The sequence below is a fragment of the Callithrix jacchus genome, chromosome 3, assembly GCF_049354715.1.
Source record: "Callithrix jacchus isolate 240 chromosome 3, calJac240_pri, whole genome shotgun sequence".
NCBI classification, from domain to species: Eukaryota; Metazoa; Chordata; class Mammalia; order Primates; family Cebidae; genus Callithrix; species Callithrix jacchus.
The window spans coordinates 178,343,588-178,356,588 of record NC_133504.1 but is presented as its reverse complement, the minus strand read 5'-3'; the positions used below and the strand labels follow the sequence as shown (position 1 = coordinate 178,356,588).

Genomic DNA, 13,001 nt, shown 5'->3' with positions numbered 1-13,001 from the left:
TGTGGCTTTAAACATCATCCAGATGCCAGTGGCTCCCAAAATTTCATTCTGAGTGGGAGTCCACTGCACGGTCCAGACCCCATCTACATCAGGTTTCAGAAAACTATTCCTGACTCCCTAATCAAAATTGCCTTTCCCTCCTCTTTCCCATCTCTGGTCACAAATTTTAATTAAATATTATTTTGTAATTTTCTGCTTCTTTAGCTCATATGCAAATTTTTCTTGCTAAGAGCTCTTTTTAGCATTTCTGGGAAACTATTTTTTTTAGGTACAAAAAAAAGAAAGTAGAAAATATATCAGAAAGCCTGTAGGTGTCATGTAACTCACCAAAATAATTTTATGTTGTAGTTTTTAAAGCTGAAGCAGGCACAATAGCAGCTAAAGGCATAGGAGATTAACAGACAACCTGATGGTGACAGATAATGTTTGTGGGCCTCTTACTAAGTATCGGGCAAGATTCTAAGCACATTATGTGGGTAAGCTCATTAACTCCTCCCAATAACCCAGTGCGGTCAACTCCTACCATACCCATTTTACAGATGTGAGCAGGCAAAGGGAAGTAGCTTATCCAAATCCTAATAAATTTAGAGCTAATAAATAGTAGAGCCAACATTCAAACCTGGGTAGCCTGGTTGTAACAACTGCACCCTAACCACAATGCTTTACTGCTCCTCAAGGAGAATGTTTCTTACTCTAGTTCGTGGCGCAGAGAGTCCTAGATCTTGACTAGCTGACCACTATCATTTTCTGCCATCTTCCTTTTCTATAGCTACCAGTTGATCTATTAGAAACCTAGACCCCATTATTTCTCTGAACCACAAAGTCATCACAAGTACATCCTCCAGACTTAGGCTTGCCTTTGGAAAGTCATGAAGTGCTAATTTGTGAAATGCTACATCCTTAGTTTCTCATGATACTTTTTCAGACAAACCTCACACTGATATTTACGTATGTGTCCATCCCCTGAGCTAAACTATAAACTCCCTAAGGACAGAGATATCTTCTGTCTCCTAGACACTTCTAAATCCCCTGGAATGACCCATGGCACTTGTTTAAAAATTTAATAATTGTCTCATTATGCAATAAAATGCATTTGGGATCTAAATACAGCTATCATTTGTGAAGAGAACTTAAAGTAAGTTATTAAATAAAATAAAGATGAAAGCATTTTCAAATGATGCCTCTTCAGATTAAGACAAAAATATTGGTAATCTAATGAATATTGAAAATCTCCAAGGCATGCAATAACAATGTCTGCTCAGTGTGGATCTGGTGATGTGTGTTAACACAGAAAGGCTTTAAATGTATTTGTTGCTAACTAGGACAGCAGCGTATTTTGCTGTGTTCATAATAATTTAGTCCATGAGAACTGCCTTTATTTTCTTAACTTCAAAGGTGTCTATTTGTTGGAAGATGCATAGTTTTAATAAGAATTTTTAAAGTACTTTATTTTAATTAAAGTCAGAGCTGCCTAAAGAGAATAAAATCAAGTAAACCTCTCAAAACAGTTTGACATCCTATTGTCTTTAAATATGCATTTGTATTTAGTCTTCTCTGCTTGTTTCAGAAGTAGCTAGCAAATTGAATATGCAATCACTGTAGCATTATTAATTTCTTTTGCAAACAAACACACCTACCTGAATTTTTAATATATACTCATGTGCTATTCTATCTTGTAGACAAACAAGAAAATTGCGTGACGCTGAACAAGAAAAAGACCGGACATTGCTTAAGACCATCATAAAAGTTTGGAAAGAGATGAAATCCCTTCGAGAGTTCCAGAGATTTACGAATACTCCCTTGAAACTTGTTTTGAAAAAGTAGGCTTTTTTGAAAAATTATTTTATTGGGCTATAGCATACATTAAGAAAAATGTATAAAACATGCATACAGTTTTAAAAATAATTACAAATAAATATGCATGTAACCATTTCCCAGGTTAAGAAATAAAACATTGTGTACCTGAGCAGCCCTTCCCAAATAGCATCCCGCTCAATCCCTAAAAAACTACCTGGACTTTTTTGATCGTTGTTTTCTTGCTTTTATAGTTTTGCCAACTAGGTGCAATCTCTAAGAATATAGTTTAATATTGCCTGTAATTTTGACTATCACATACCTGAACATATGTTGCGTGTATTCGTTAGTGGATACATACTTGCTTCTTTTCTTCAGTACTGTGTTTGTGAGATTCATCTACTTAACAGCACATATCTGTAGATTTCTTTGCTTTATACTACTTCATTATATGAATATAGGCAAACTTGTTCTGTTAATGGGAATTTGAGTTTATTCCATTTTTCAACTGTTACAGAAACTACTTCTGTAAGCATTTTTGTGCTTGTCTCAGGGTATATGTGCTTAAGATTTCATTTCAACTTTACATGCTGATTCCAAACATATTCCATAAGTTGTGCCCATATACTGACACAAATAGTAAGAAATTTCGGCAGTTATCTGACATATTGCTTTGAAAACAGCTATATTTCAGCCAAAGATAGCTGCAAATTGTGATTTTTCTTTGGCTGTAATTATAAAATTGAAAAAAAAAAAGGTTAGTTTTCAGGACAAGTATAAGACTGTGTGATCTTTGAGAGCAGGGATCCTGTTGTCAATGTATATCTGGTCCCTACCAGAGCACCTGCCACTTAGCATCTGCTCAGTTAATATTGTTAACAAAAAATAAATTCAAATATGCTACCCCACAGAAATAATGGCTGTCTCCCAGAAATATCAGAGTTTGTGCTTTCAAATTCTATCTGTTAGGCCGAGCCTCCCACAGAAGCAGTACAGAAATCCTTGCCAGATTATTTTCTCTCTCCCTCCCTCCCATCATCCCTCTTGCTAACTCTCCCTCCATCCCTCCCTTTCTTCTTTTTAAGTTTATAGGGTAAACTAAATTTATAGGCATTTTACCCATATGGTCATAACACTCCTTCCCCTGATAAGTAGCTGTCTTCCAAATTCTTTTGGAGTACCTTTTTTTTCACATTCTTGATTCCCTTATGATAAAGAATAGTTTTTCCTACAGGAAAATTATTCAACATTTTTGTGCTTTTGAATAGCAGTAAGAAAAGTGAATGGTTTTCTGTATATCAGAGATGGAACATAATTTTGAGGCCAAATTCCACCTTCTGTTTATAAATTTTGGGTACCACTGTATATCCAAAGTGATTTATTTGATAGTCATCCTAGACAGCTAAAAGAGCTTGTGCCCTGGAGGACTGTAAACTGCTTAAACCCCAGGCAACATGTGCCCACAAGCAAACATTTGTCAGCTCTATGCACTTGACTAGGTTTATTTTAAATGGATTAGGAAGCTTTAGGAGCATAGAACTTGGAGGCTTAACTCCCCTGGGGGAAAGAGCGCAGTCAGTATGCATCACCATCTCCAAAGTGCTGGGTGGGCTGGATGCAGTCACCACACATTTGCTGCCACCCACCAGGAGAGCCATGCTGTTCATCAACATGTTAAGGGCTCTGAAAAGATGACCAGCAAGGAACCTTTTGCACTTATATAATCCAGTGTTGATATGGCCACAATATCTTTTCTTGGTGGGACATCTCACAGAACTAATGTCCTAGAGAACACACCATGGGAAACAGTGGTTTAAGCTGGCTGATCTCCTGGTGGAATGTAAGCAAAATCCTCAAAGAAAAACCCCAAATCCTCCATCCGAAGTCAAAAAGGTGGTTTCATGACTCAGTGGCAACAAAATGAAGCAGTTCCTCAGAGAAGTAATAAAATAACTAATGAAATTTCCACCATCGGTGGAGAGCTTACAGGCCCTGTGTCAGCACACCACATGGCTGCTTCCTGTTCAGTGGGTAGGGCTCATATTCAGCTCGTCCACTCACCAACTGTGTGTTCTTTGGTAACTTACTTAACTTCTATATGCCTCTGTCACCTCATGTGTAAGATGTAGATAATAATAGCAACTGCCTCACAGGATTGCAAGTTAATATGCCACATTTTTAGAAGAGGAGCTGGCACGTGGCAAGCCGAATATAAGTATTTGCTGTTATTATTGCTCTCTTACTTAATTTCCAGAAATAACCAAGGGACTACAAATTTTTTCAAGGGAAAAAGTTGACCAGAAAGCAGATGAAGAAGCATATGAAGTGGAAATTCAAGTTGAAATAAGTGAACTGTTGGAAGAGCACACGGAAGAGTACGCACAGAAGATGGAAGAGTACAGAACATCGTTGCAGCAGTGGAAGGCCTGGAGGAAAGCACAAGTGTGTAAACAAATGCTCAGCCTGGAATAAGGCTAGCCAGGAAGCATCTGGGATGGCAGCCTCCAGTACAGGACAGGGGAAACCAGACTGGCAGACTAGGGTCTCCTGTGGCTCCCCCTGTCTCTCCCCTGTCCCCTGGTTAAGGGATAAAAGGATGAATGAATTGACTGGTTAATGCATTTGCTTAAGGGCCACCCAGCTAACTGATAGCAGAGCCAGCTTTGTCCATAGAGAATACTATAATACCACTCTGTGACTATTTAAGGAATAATGTAGTAATCACAATGCATGTGTCCAGTACTGTACTATTTTACATGCATTATTCCATTAAATGTAGGGATTGATGCTTCTGAGTTTTCTTTAGAAAATTATGTAACTTTATGTACATGACCCTATAAAACTGAGTTCAAGGGCAACAAATAATAGATCAGGGGTCCCTGCAAACCTAGTTGTGCTTACATGCCTTATTTTAATATCTCAAGATGTGTCCTTAGCCTTGAAAACCAAAATTAAAGATCACATGAATACCTACCTTTTTTTAAGCTCTTTCTAGGGACTAGGCTGGATGATAAACGCTTTTTAGGTATTTGAACAGTCTCATTTCAACAGCCCTGGGAGAAATTTCCTGGGCTCCATTCTTTAGATGAAAAAAACCGAGGCACAGAGAGGTCAGGTGGCTTAGTGGCCTGCCTGATTACACACATCTGGTTGAAATGGGGCTGGGGTTTGCATCCAGGTCCATCTGGCTCTGAAGACTGTGCTCTTCAATGAAATTCCAAAATTCCTGCTTGATGTCATGTTGCCTCTAACCCAACAGAGGGCCAAGAAGAAGAAAAGAAAACAAGCAGCAGAAGAACATCCCGATGATGAGACTGAGGAACCGTATCCTGAGGAAGACCTTGTGAAACCTATCCCTCCGGAGCCCATTGATCGAGCAGTGATAGAGCAGGAGGTGAGGGAGAGAGCAACCCAGAGCAGGAGGAGGCCTGGGGAGCCCATGCTGGTCCCAGAGCTAAGCCTGGCAGGGAGCATAACAGCCAACAACCAGTGCCCCAGGTGAGTGGATGTTCTGACCGTAAATGAGGCTGACATCTGACACACAGGCTCACGTGGACACAAGCACACACACATGCACACTTACTGACCTACACTAGCATCAGGAAAACCATTAATGCTGAATAAATATTCGGTTGAACCACATGAAGTTGCTTACATTTGCCTACTTTAGGTGATTTCATATGATTCACCTACCTCATGCATCCACACTGGCTGTTGAGGAGCACACTGGAAAGCTGCCTGTAGGAGAAGCATCCCAGTTGCAAATCTCTGCCTGCTCTTCACAGTGGCTGTCTCTAAGTCTTTTGATTTCAGTCCCTTATCTATAACCTCAATGAGTCCATCTGTCCACTGGTAGCATGTCCCAACCTTCTGGCACAGGCAGAATCTTGCCTCTTGATTTCGACTGGTCCAAGGATCAGCCTCTCTCTTTGAAAACCCCCAAAAAAGTTGTGGGTGTGCCCTATAGCTTGTATTTAAGTGAGGCCATCTGAAGCTTACCCTCCAGATTTGATAAAAATACATGTCTACTCATTCTTACTTGATGCCTAAGAGAACCATTACTTGATTTATATACATTTGTACATATAACACATTCATAAACATATATTTATAAGTTCATCTTTTTAAAAATTATAATGTAATAGAAATATTTTTATGTTTCCTATTTATTCTTTCCATCATTGTATAGCCATGGTTCTCAAAGTATAGTCCTGGAATCAGCAGCATCAGCATCACTGAGGACTCGTTAGAAACATTAACTCAGCCAAGCATGGTGGCTTATGCCTGTAACCTCAGCACTTGGGGAATCTGAGGTGGGAGGATTGCCTGAGGTCAGGAGTTGGAGACCAGCCTGGGCAACAAAGTGAGATCTCCCCTCTATTGAATGAATACATAAAACTCCAAACATTTTTAATATCTCACATTGAAATAAATATGTTTAAGAAAGATTAATAAAAATTTGCCAGACAATTGTTTAAAGGCAACCAACTGAACAGAAATTTTAAGAACAATTAAAAAAAAGAAAGAAATGCAAACTCGCAAGTTCTACTTGAGACTCACTGAACCGGAAACTCTGAGGTGGGGCTGAGAAAACTGTTCTCACAAGGTCTCCAAGTGATTCTGATGCATGTTATGGTATATCATAATTAAAGGGAGTCCGTTAAATTCATCGATACCACAAAATCCCAGGCTTAATTCTTCAGTAAATAGAAGATCTATTGTGAATACAGGGACTATTGTACACTGAAATCTTCAATATCTCAACATGAAAAATGAGAATTCATATGAAGTCAGTCAGCCTCTGAGTTCATTGAAATGTGGGAGTTAATTAGGATGTCATTATAAGACTTTTCACAGTCTTCTTGGTTTCAAACTTCTGTTAATGTACTAATGATTGATTTATTTTTAAGTTACAGCTTTTTTATGCATTTTCATGTGTTTTCTCACCTTCACATCTCAAGATGTTCTATATAAACTATTCCCCAGCACTATGTAAGCCATTTTCAAGGTACAAATACTGTACCATATAATTTTAACATGAACATTCAAAATATGTGATGACAGAGCATGCTTTCTAAAAGAAAAATTTGGGCTTGATTTGGTAATCTTTTATGAGCAGAGTCTGAGTCTTGGGTATTGTGGATACTTCTTGCAAATTTGGTGTGAAATGTCCTTTATTTAAAAAATACTGAAGTAATTTGAGCTATTTCATGTCTAGGATAAGTCTAAATTATAGAGATGTAAAGAGTTAAAACTACCACCCCTTTTAATGAGTACAGAATTTCTGTTTGGCATAATGAAACAGTTCTGAAGATGGACAGTGGTGATGGTTACATAACACGGTAATTGTACATAATGCCCCTGAACCATACACTTAAAAATGGTTAAGGTGATAAACATTATGTTATATATATTTTACCACAATGGAGCAATTTTTAATAAATTACCACCCCCCCAAAAAAAACTTGAGCTTGGATCAGATTTTGATGCCCTAACCTTTTTGTTTCCTCAATAAGCTTGAATTGCTATTGACTTAACCAATAACTGGCATTTTTGGGTGGACGTCTCTACAAATATGTGCAATGAAATTAAAAACCCACGGGAGATTATTTAACTTTCTGACTATAAGAATATGTTTCAATTCCTTCAAGGTACCAGGACAGCTTTTATTGTGATTCAGATTATCTTTAAAAATAAGAAACATTTCTTAATAGCCTGCATCCATTCCACATTCACTTATTTGAAAGTGTTGAGAAACACTTGGGATCTTGGAAAAGTGAACTTGATCTAACTGCTACAATATGCTGCTATATTTTTAGAATAAAACTTCTTACCCAAATATAAATTATTATCCCCTATGTCTTCAACTTATTCCATTTAACAAGGAATATGTGTATTTAAAACTTTGGGTTTTAAGTATGTAAATAGAAAGCTTGTTGAAAATATAAAGCTTGTTGTAAATATAAAGCTTGTTGAGGAGACTGTAGCACAACAATGCAAGGACTCTAGGTCTTAAATCCTCTGTGCCCTTCTCAGTGTCTGTTAATAGCTTCTCCATAAATTCCATATTACTCTGCAAGACCTGTGGCTCTTCTGGTTAAATGAGGGCTGACATGATGAGGAGAGTTGCCTGCAGTGTGTCTTGTTCTGTTCAGTGCTTATTTATCATATATTTTGGTGATCCTTAGTAAATTATTACTAACTCCACCTGTGAATGGTCTCCTTTTGCAGAGCAGAGGTCTTGAGAAGGGAAGATGTAAAGAAGCGCTCATTGTACTTAAAAGTGCTCTTCAACAACAAGGAGGTGTCCAGGACAGTCACTCGGCCACTAGGAGCAGACTTCCGAGTTCACTTTGGACAGATTTTCAATTTGCAAATAGTCAACTGGCCGGAGAGTTTGGCACTTCAGGTACACATTTTAATTATAGTTACTGGCCAGGTGCTGTGTCTCATGCCTGTACTTTGGGAAGCCAAGGTAGGCGGATCACTTGAGGCCAGGAGTTCGAGACCAGCCTAGCCAACATGGCAAAACCACATCTCTACTGTAATCCAAAAACAAAGTTAGCTGAGTGTGGTGGCAGGCACCTGTAATCCTAGCTACTTGGGAGGCTGAGGCAGGAAAATTGCTTGAACTTGGGAGGTGGAGGTTGCAGTGAGCTGAGATCATGCCACTGCATTCCAGCCCTGGTGACAGAGTGCAAAGTTGTCTCAAAATAATTGTAATCATAATAATTATTATTATAGTTACTGCTCCAATAATTTTTTGTTCATTGCAGGATTGAGATAATTTTAAATCATCCATTGGCTATGCATATGCCTTGATAGAGTCTCAAACCTCTTCCTTGGCATATCTGTTCTTAAAGCCTTGGCATAAAGAGATCTGTTCCCCAATTCCTCACCTACTGAAAATGCCAGAAGAATAACTCTGGCCACAGTGCTCTGCAGTCTGTGCCTTGAGATGGGAGAGGGATGCTGAAGGGGGTTGGGGCACAGGGGGATCTCCACCTCATTCACTGAAGACGTGAATGAGGTGGAGATATCACCTTCTACCAGGACCCTAGCGTAATAGAGAAATCAATTATGCCACAATCACGGGAGGTTATAATGTAGGAAAGATACACATGCTATGATCCCCCCAAAATTAAGCTCCCCACTAGCCTAAATCCCACCATTAGCTTTTAGTTTATTTGAGTCTTTTAGTTTCCGAGGGAAACTAAACTATAACAAGGAACCACTAAGTTGGTAGCTTTAAAACAACAGAAATTTGTTTATTCACAGTTCTGGAGGCCTGAAGTCTGAAATCAAGGTGTCAGTAGGGCCATACTCCCTCAAAAGCTCTAGAGGAGTATCTTTCCCTGCCTCTTCCAGCTCCTCCTGGCACTTAGAATTCCTTGGTTTGTGTTAGTGTAACTCCAGTCTCTGCTTTCACATAGCCTTCTCTGTGTCTCTCTCTGTGGGTCCTCTTTTGTCTCTTACAAGAACACTCTTACTGGATTTAGGGCCCATCCTAATCTACTATGATTTTATTTTCATTCTTAACTAATGACATCTGCAAAGACCCCATTTCCAGATTAGGTCAGTTTCTGGGTGGGCATTAATATGTGGAGGATGCTATTTAACCCACTACAGTATCTTCAGTCTTGCTTGTTCCTTTGGTGAACCTTCTCCCGCAATGCTAATAGGTCTCTCTTAGGATCCTAGCAGGCTTGTTCGCTAGGATTGCAACTTTGTGGTTTGCATGCCCTTGCTTCCCCATCACCACCCAGGCAGAAATCACAGATCCTCATCCATCACTTAGGCAGAAATTTCTCACTTCCCTCCACCACCCTTGCCAGAAAGCAATAATTGATGGTGCTATTTTTGTTGTATTTTCCCACTGAGCCTGAATATAATTTTAGAATTCTCACTACAGTACTTCAGGCAGCTACTACCTATTCCTAGTGAGTATAACTGACATTGTCTGTAGGTGCCATTGTGGCTGTATACTTAGTAAAATATTTATATACTTCTGTACCGAATGATAAATAGCTGCTGCCCTGACCTTCCTCAATGCCATCCTGCCACATAAGCCCGACTTCAGAGACCCCCTGGACCTTCCCACAACAGACCAATTAAAGGGGGTAGGTGACCGAGGCCAGTTCCTCCAGGGCCTTGTTCCCAAGCTGTGGTGGGCAGCTCTTCCAATGGCTTAGTGCCCTGCCTGTGTGTTGTTCAGTATTTTGAATATCAAGCCCCGCCTAGACCTCAGTAATTAAAAACCTGTAGAGGAAGTTTGCGAGAGCTGGGATGTGTTCTTTTGACAATGGGAAGGAAGCACAGTAGAACTGCACGGAAAGAGAAGAGGGAGTGCCAAGAAATGGGAGGAGGAACCTGAAAGGGGCAGCACTGGCCATCCAAGGTCAACCACCTTGGCTTAGAATTTCTCCAGAGCCTGTGGCAGTTTTGTTCTGTACCTTTAAATCTGTGATCTGGGGGTGAGTGAAGGCAGGGGTGGACTCATTTACAAAGCACCGAGCATCAAGACTCAAGCAAAATTCCTTTGCTGTATTGAGACCTGCACAGTTGAAATTTTTTTCTTGAAATTTTAAAACTTTAGATGTTGGCTTAGTCCTGTCACTCACATAACTTTTTAAAATGCCATCTAATTTTTTAAAATGTCTGTGTATTCTGAAACTTGAAAAAAATCAAACTTCTTTGACTGCTAACTTAAACATAATATGGGTGAGAGGAGAAAGCAAGTGAAAAATGGTTTCAGAAAGGAGATTGGAGTTAGAGGTTTGGTGAAAACCTGAGCTTTTCTTTAGCCTAAAAATACCCTTTCTGAATGTCAACTGGGGGAAAATAATTTCTATTAATGTTTACTTCCCTCCTTGATTTACAACTCTGAATGAACACAGAGAATGAAATGAGGCAATTTCGTCTGACGGTAGAAGTAGAGAGTTGCCCAGGGGCAGCTTTCAGATGCGTGGCCACTGAACACAGCCCCTGTGAGTTCCCTGCCCTCAAGTGTGGGGTCCAAGTGGACTCTCTATTCCATCTCCTCTGGAGTTTTAGGTGGCCACTGGACACAGCCACTGTAACGTCCCTGAGCTCAAGTGTGGGGTCCATGTGGACTCTCTCTTCCATCTCTGCTGAGGCTGATGGCCTGGAATACTTGAAGGGCTCCTCTTCCTCTGTCCTCTTAGCAGCGTCAGTGGGCTCTGTTAGCCTGCTTCCTAAATTTCAGCTAATCTCTTCATCTCATCGCCACTCACTGAGATGTATAATTATTTGAGCCACTGGGATGCATGATTATTTGATGATGTAAACTATGTACATCATCAACTAGAAGACACCGTTCAATTTCAGATGTGTTTAAATGATAGACTGTATTATACTATATACCACTAACAAGAGCAGCCTTTCTTAGCCAGGGATTTCCTGCAGGGATTCCTTTCCATTTGGATGGAACATTTAAAATCTGAACCCCTTTCTAGGTAGAGTTGAATTCTGAAGCCTCACATCTTTACTGCTTCCCACATTGACCTGTGTGCCCTGCCCCTGAACACATTCAGTTAAGTTTAAAGTAAGACTTACCACACACAAAACATTGTCTAAACTAAGAATAAAACTTGACTGAGAAAGTAATGTAACCTCTAGAAGCACACTTGCTGCTCCTCTGTCACCTGCCCTGAATAGAGGAGGAGTTGCAGGGGCCCACATGAGTCCTTCCTTTTCTACACGCACCAATACTGAATATGTGAGTATTCAGAGTTCGGCCTCCTAGTTTGACATGCATCATCAACTCATCCTTCCTTTACCTCCCAGGAAGCCCAAGATTAACATGAGAAGACCAGATAGAGAACTAGAGGGGAGAGCAGCAGAAAGTAACATGGCAGGCAGACAGGAGAGAGAGTTGGCAAGGAGATACCCACTAGCAGAGTCAGAAAGACAGGAGAGAGGCGAGAAGGCCTCCCCTCCTGCAGGTGCCCAGCCATGCCTCCACTGACGGGTAAGAGCTCAGACAACCCTGGCAGCCTGTGAAACACACTCCCACTCTAGGCACTTCTGAATGTTCTGAATTACTTTACAGGGAAAGACTATCTTCTGCCTCCCACAACACAGCAGTATTTTATTTCAAATATATTCTAAAATGTAAACAAGGCCTCCAATACTATCTCCTGCTTATTGCCTTGAATATTAGCTTGCTGTGGATGTTACAGTCAAAATAATTTTTGAAAAACCAATGTGAAAATACTGTGAAATAAATTTTTAAACAGGAAAACAAAGTTACTCAGAATATTATCCAGAATATGCTCATAGGCAATAAGCTTGGTCCTGAAAACTAAACCATATTATTTTTTCAAAATTATAAGTTAAGGGAGTTTTGGCTAAGTTCTTAAGCTATTTAAAGGGATTTGATAACTGCCCAAATCTCATATCACAATGGCATAATGGCCTAGTTTTTTAAGATTGAGTAGTGGTGGCCGGGCACGGTGGCTCACGCCTATAATCCCAGCACTTTGGGAGGCCAAGGTGGGTGGATCACGAGGTCAAGAGATCGAGACCATCTTGGTCAACATGGTGAAACACCGTCTCTACTAAAAATATAAAAATTAGCTGGGCATGGTGGCGCGTGCCTGTAGTCCCAGTTACTCGGGAGGCTAAGGCAGGAGAATTGCTTGAATCGAGGAGGCGGATGTTGCGGTGAGCCGAGATCGAGCCATTGCACTCCAGCCTGGGTAATAACAGCGAAACTCTGTCTCAAAAAAAAGAAAGGAAAAAAAAAAAAAAGATTGAGTAGTGGCTACAGATTAAATTAATCTAGAAGATACTGTATTTCAAGCCTACTCATAGTAGGTACTGTGCTATTTGGAAATTTTCCATATGATTGCGTTTTAAGCAAGAGAAGGTTTAAGAATTACTGGCAACTTTAGTAGGGTAAGAAAAAACTCACCTTAAATACATCTGTTAATGCCAGTGCTATCAAATTCTTGACTTTAGGGTGTAGTATATTTCAGAAAATGTTCTAAGATCCTCAAAACTACAATGCTTCAATTGATGATTCAACATTCAAGTTGTCAACATTTTCTGCTTGACTGTGAAAATCCAGCTGAGTGTCTAAGCCAGGAGTGTTGTGGAGAATTGGAAGTCATGAATACAAAGGGGTACACAAGGCCCTGCCTCAGGAGTTTCAGTCCAGCTGGGATATAAGGGAGAGCTACAGA

General features: G+C 40.0%; 1 protein-coding gene across 9 annotated transcripts in view; it reads left to right on the top strand.

Annotated features, from left to right (window-relative positions):
- The window catches only part of CC2D2A (coiled-coil and C2 domain containing 2A), a 150,190-nt gene that overhangs the window by 70,692 nt on the left and 66,497 nt on the right, over positions 1–13,001 (top strand). For all 9 annotated transcript variants that reach the window (XR_013533186.1, XR_013533185.1, XM_002745968.7 and 6 more), the window contains 4 exons: positions 1,680–1,820; positions 4,080–4,236; positions 5,054–5,292; positions 8,026–8,203. Coding sequence is in view for 7 of the 9 variants with exons in the window: in XM_002745968.7 (XP_002746014.3) it covers positions 1,680–1,820; positions 4,080–4,236; positions 5,054–5,292; positions 8,026–8,203 (715 nt within the window). In the remaining 2 variants the exon portion in view is untranslated. The remainder of the gene's footprint in view (positions 1–1,679; positions 1,821–4,079; positions 4,237–5,053; positions 5,293–8,025; positions 8,204–13,001) is intronic.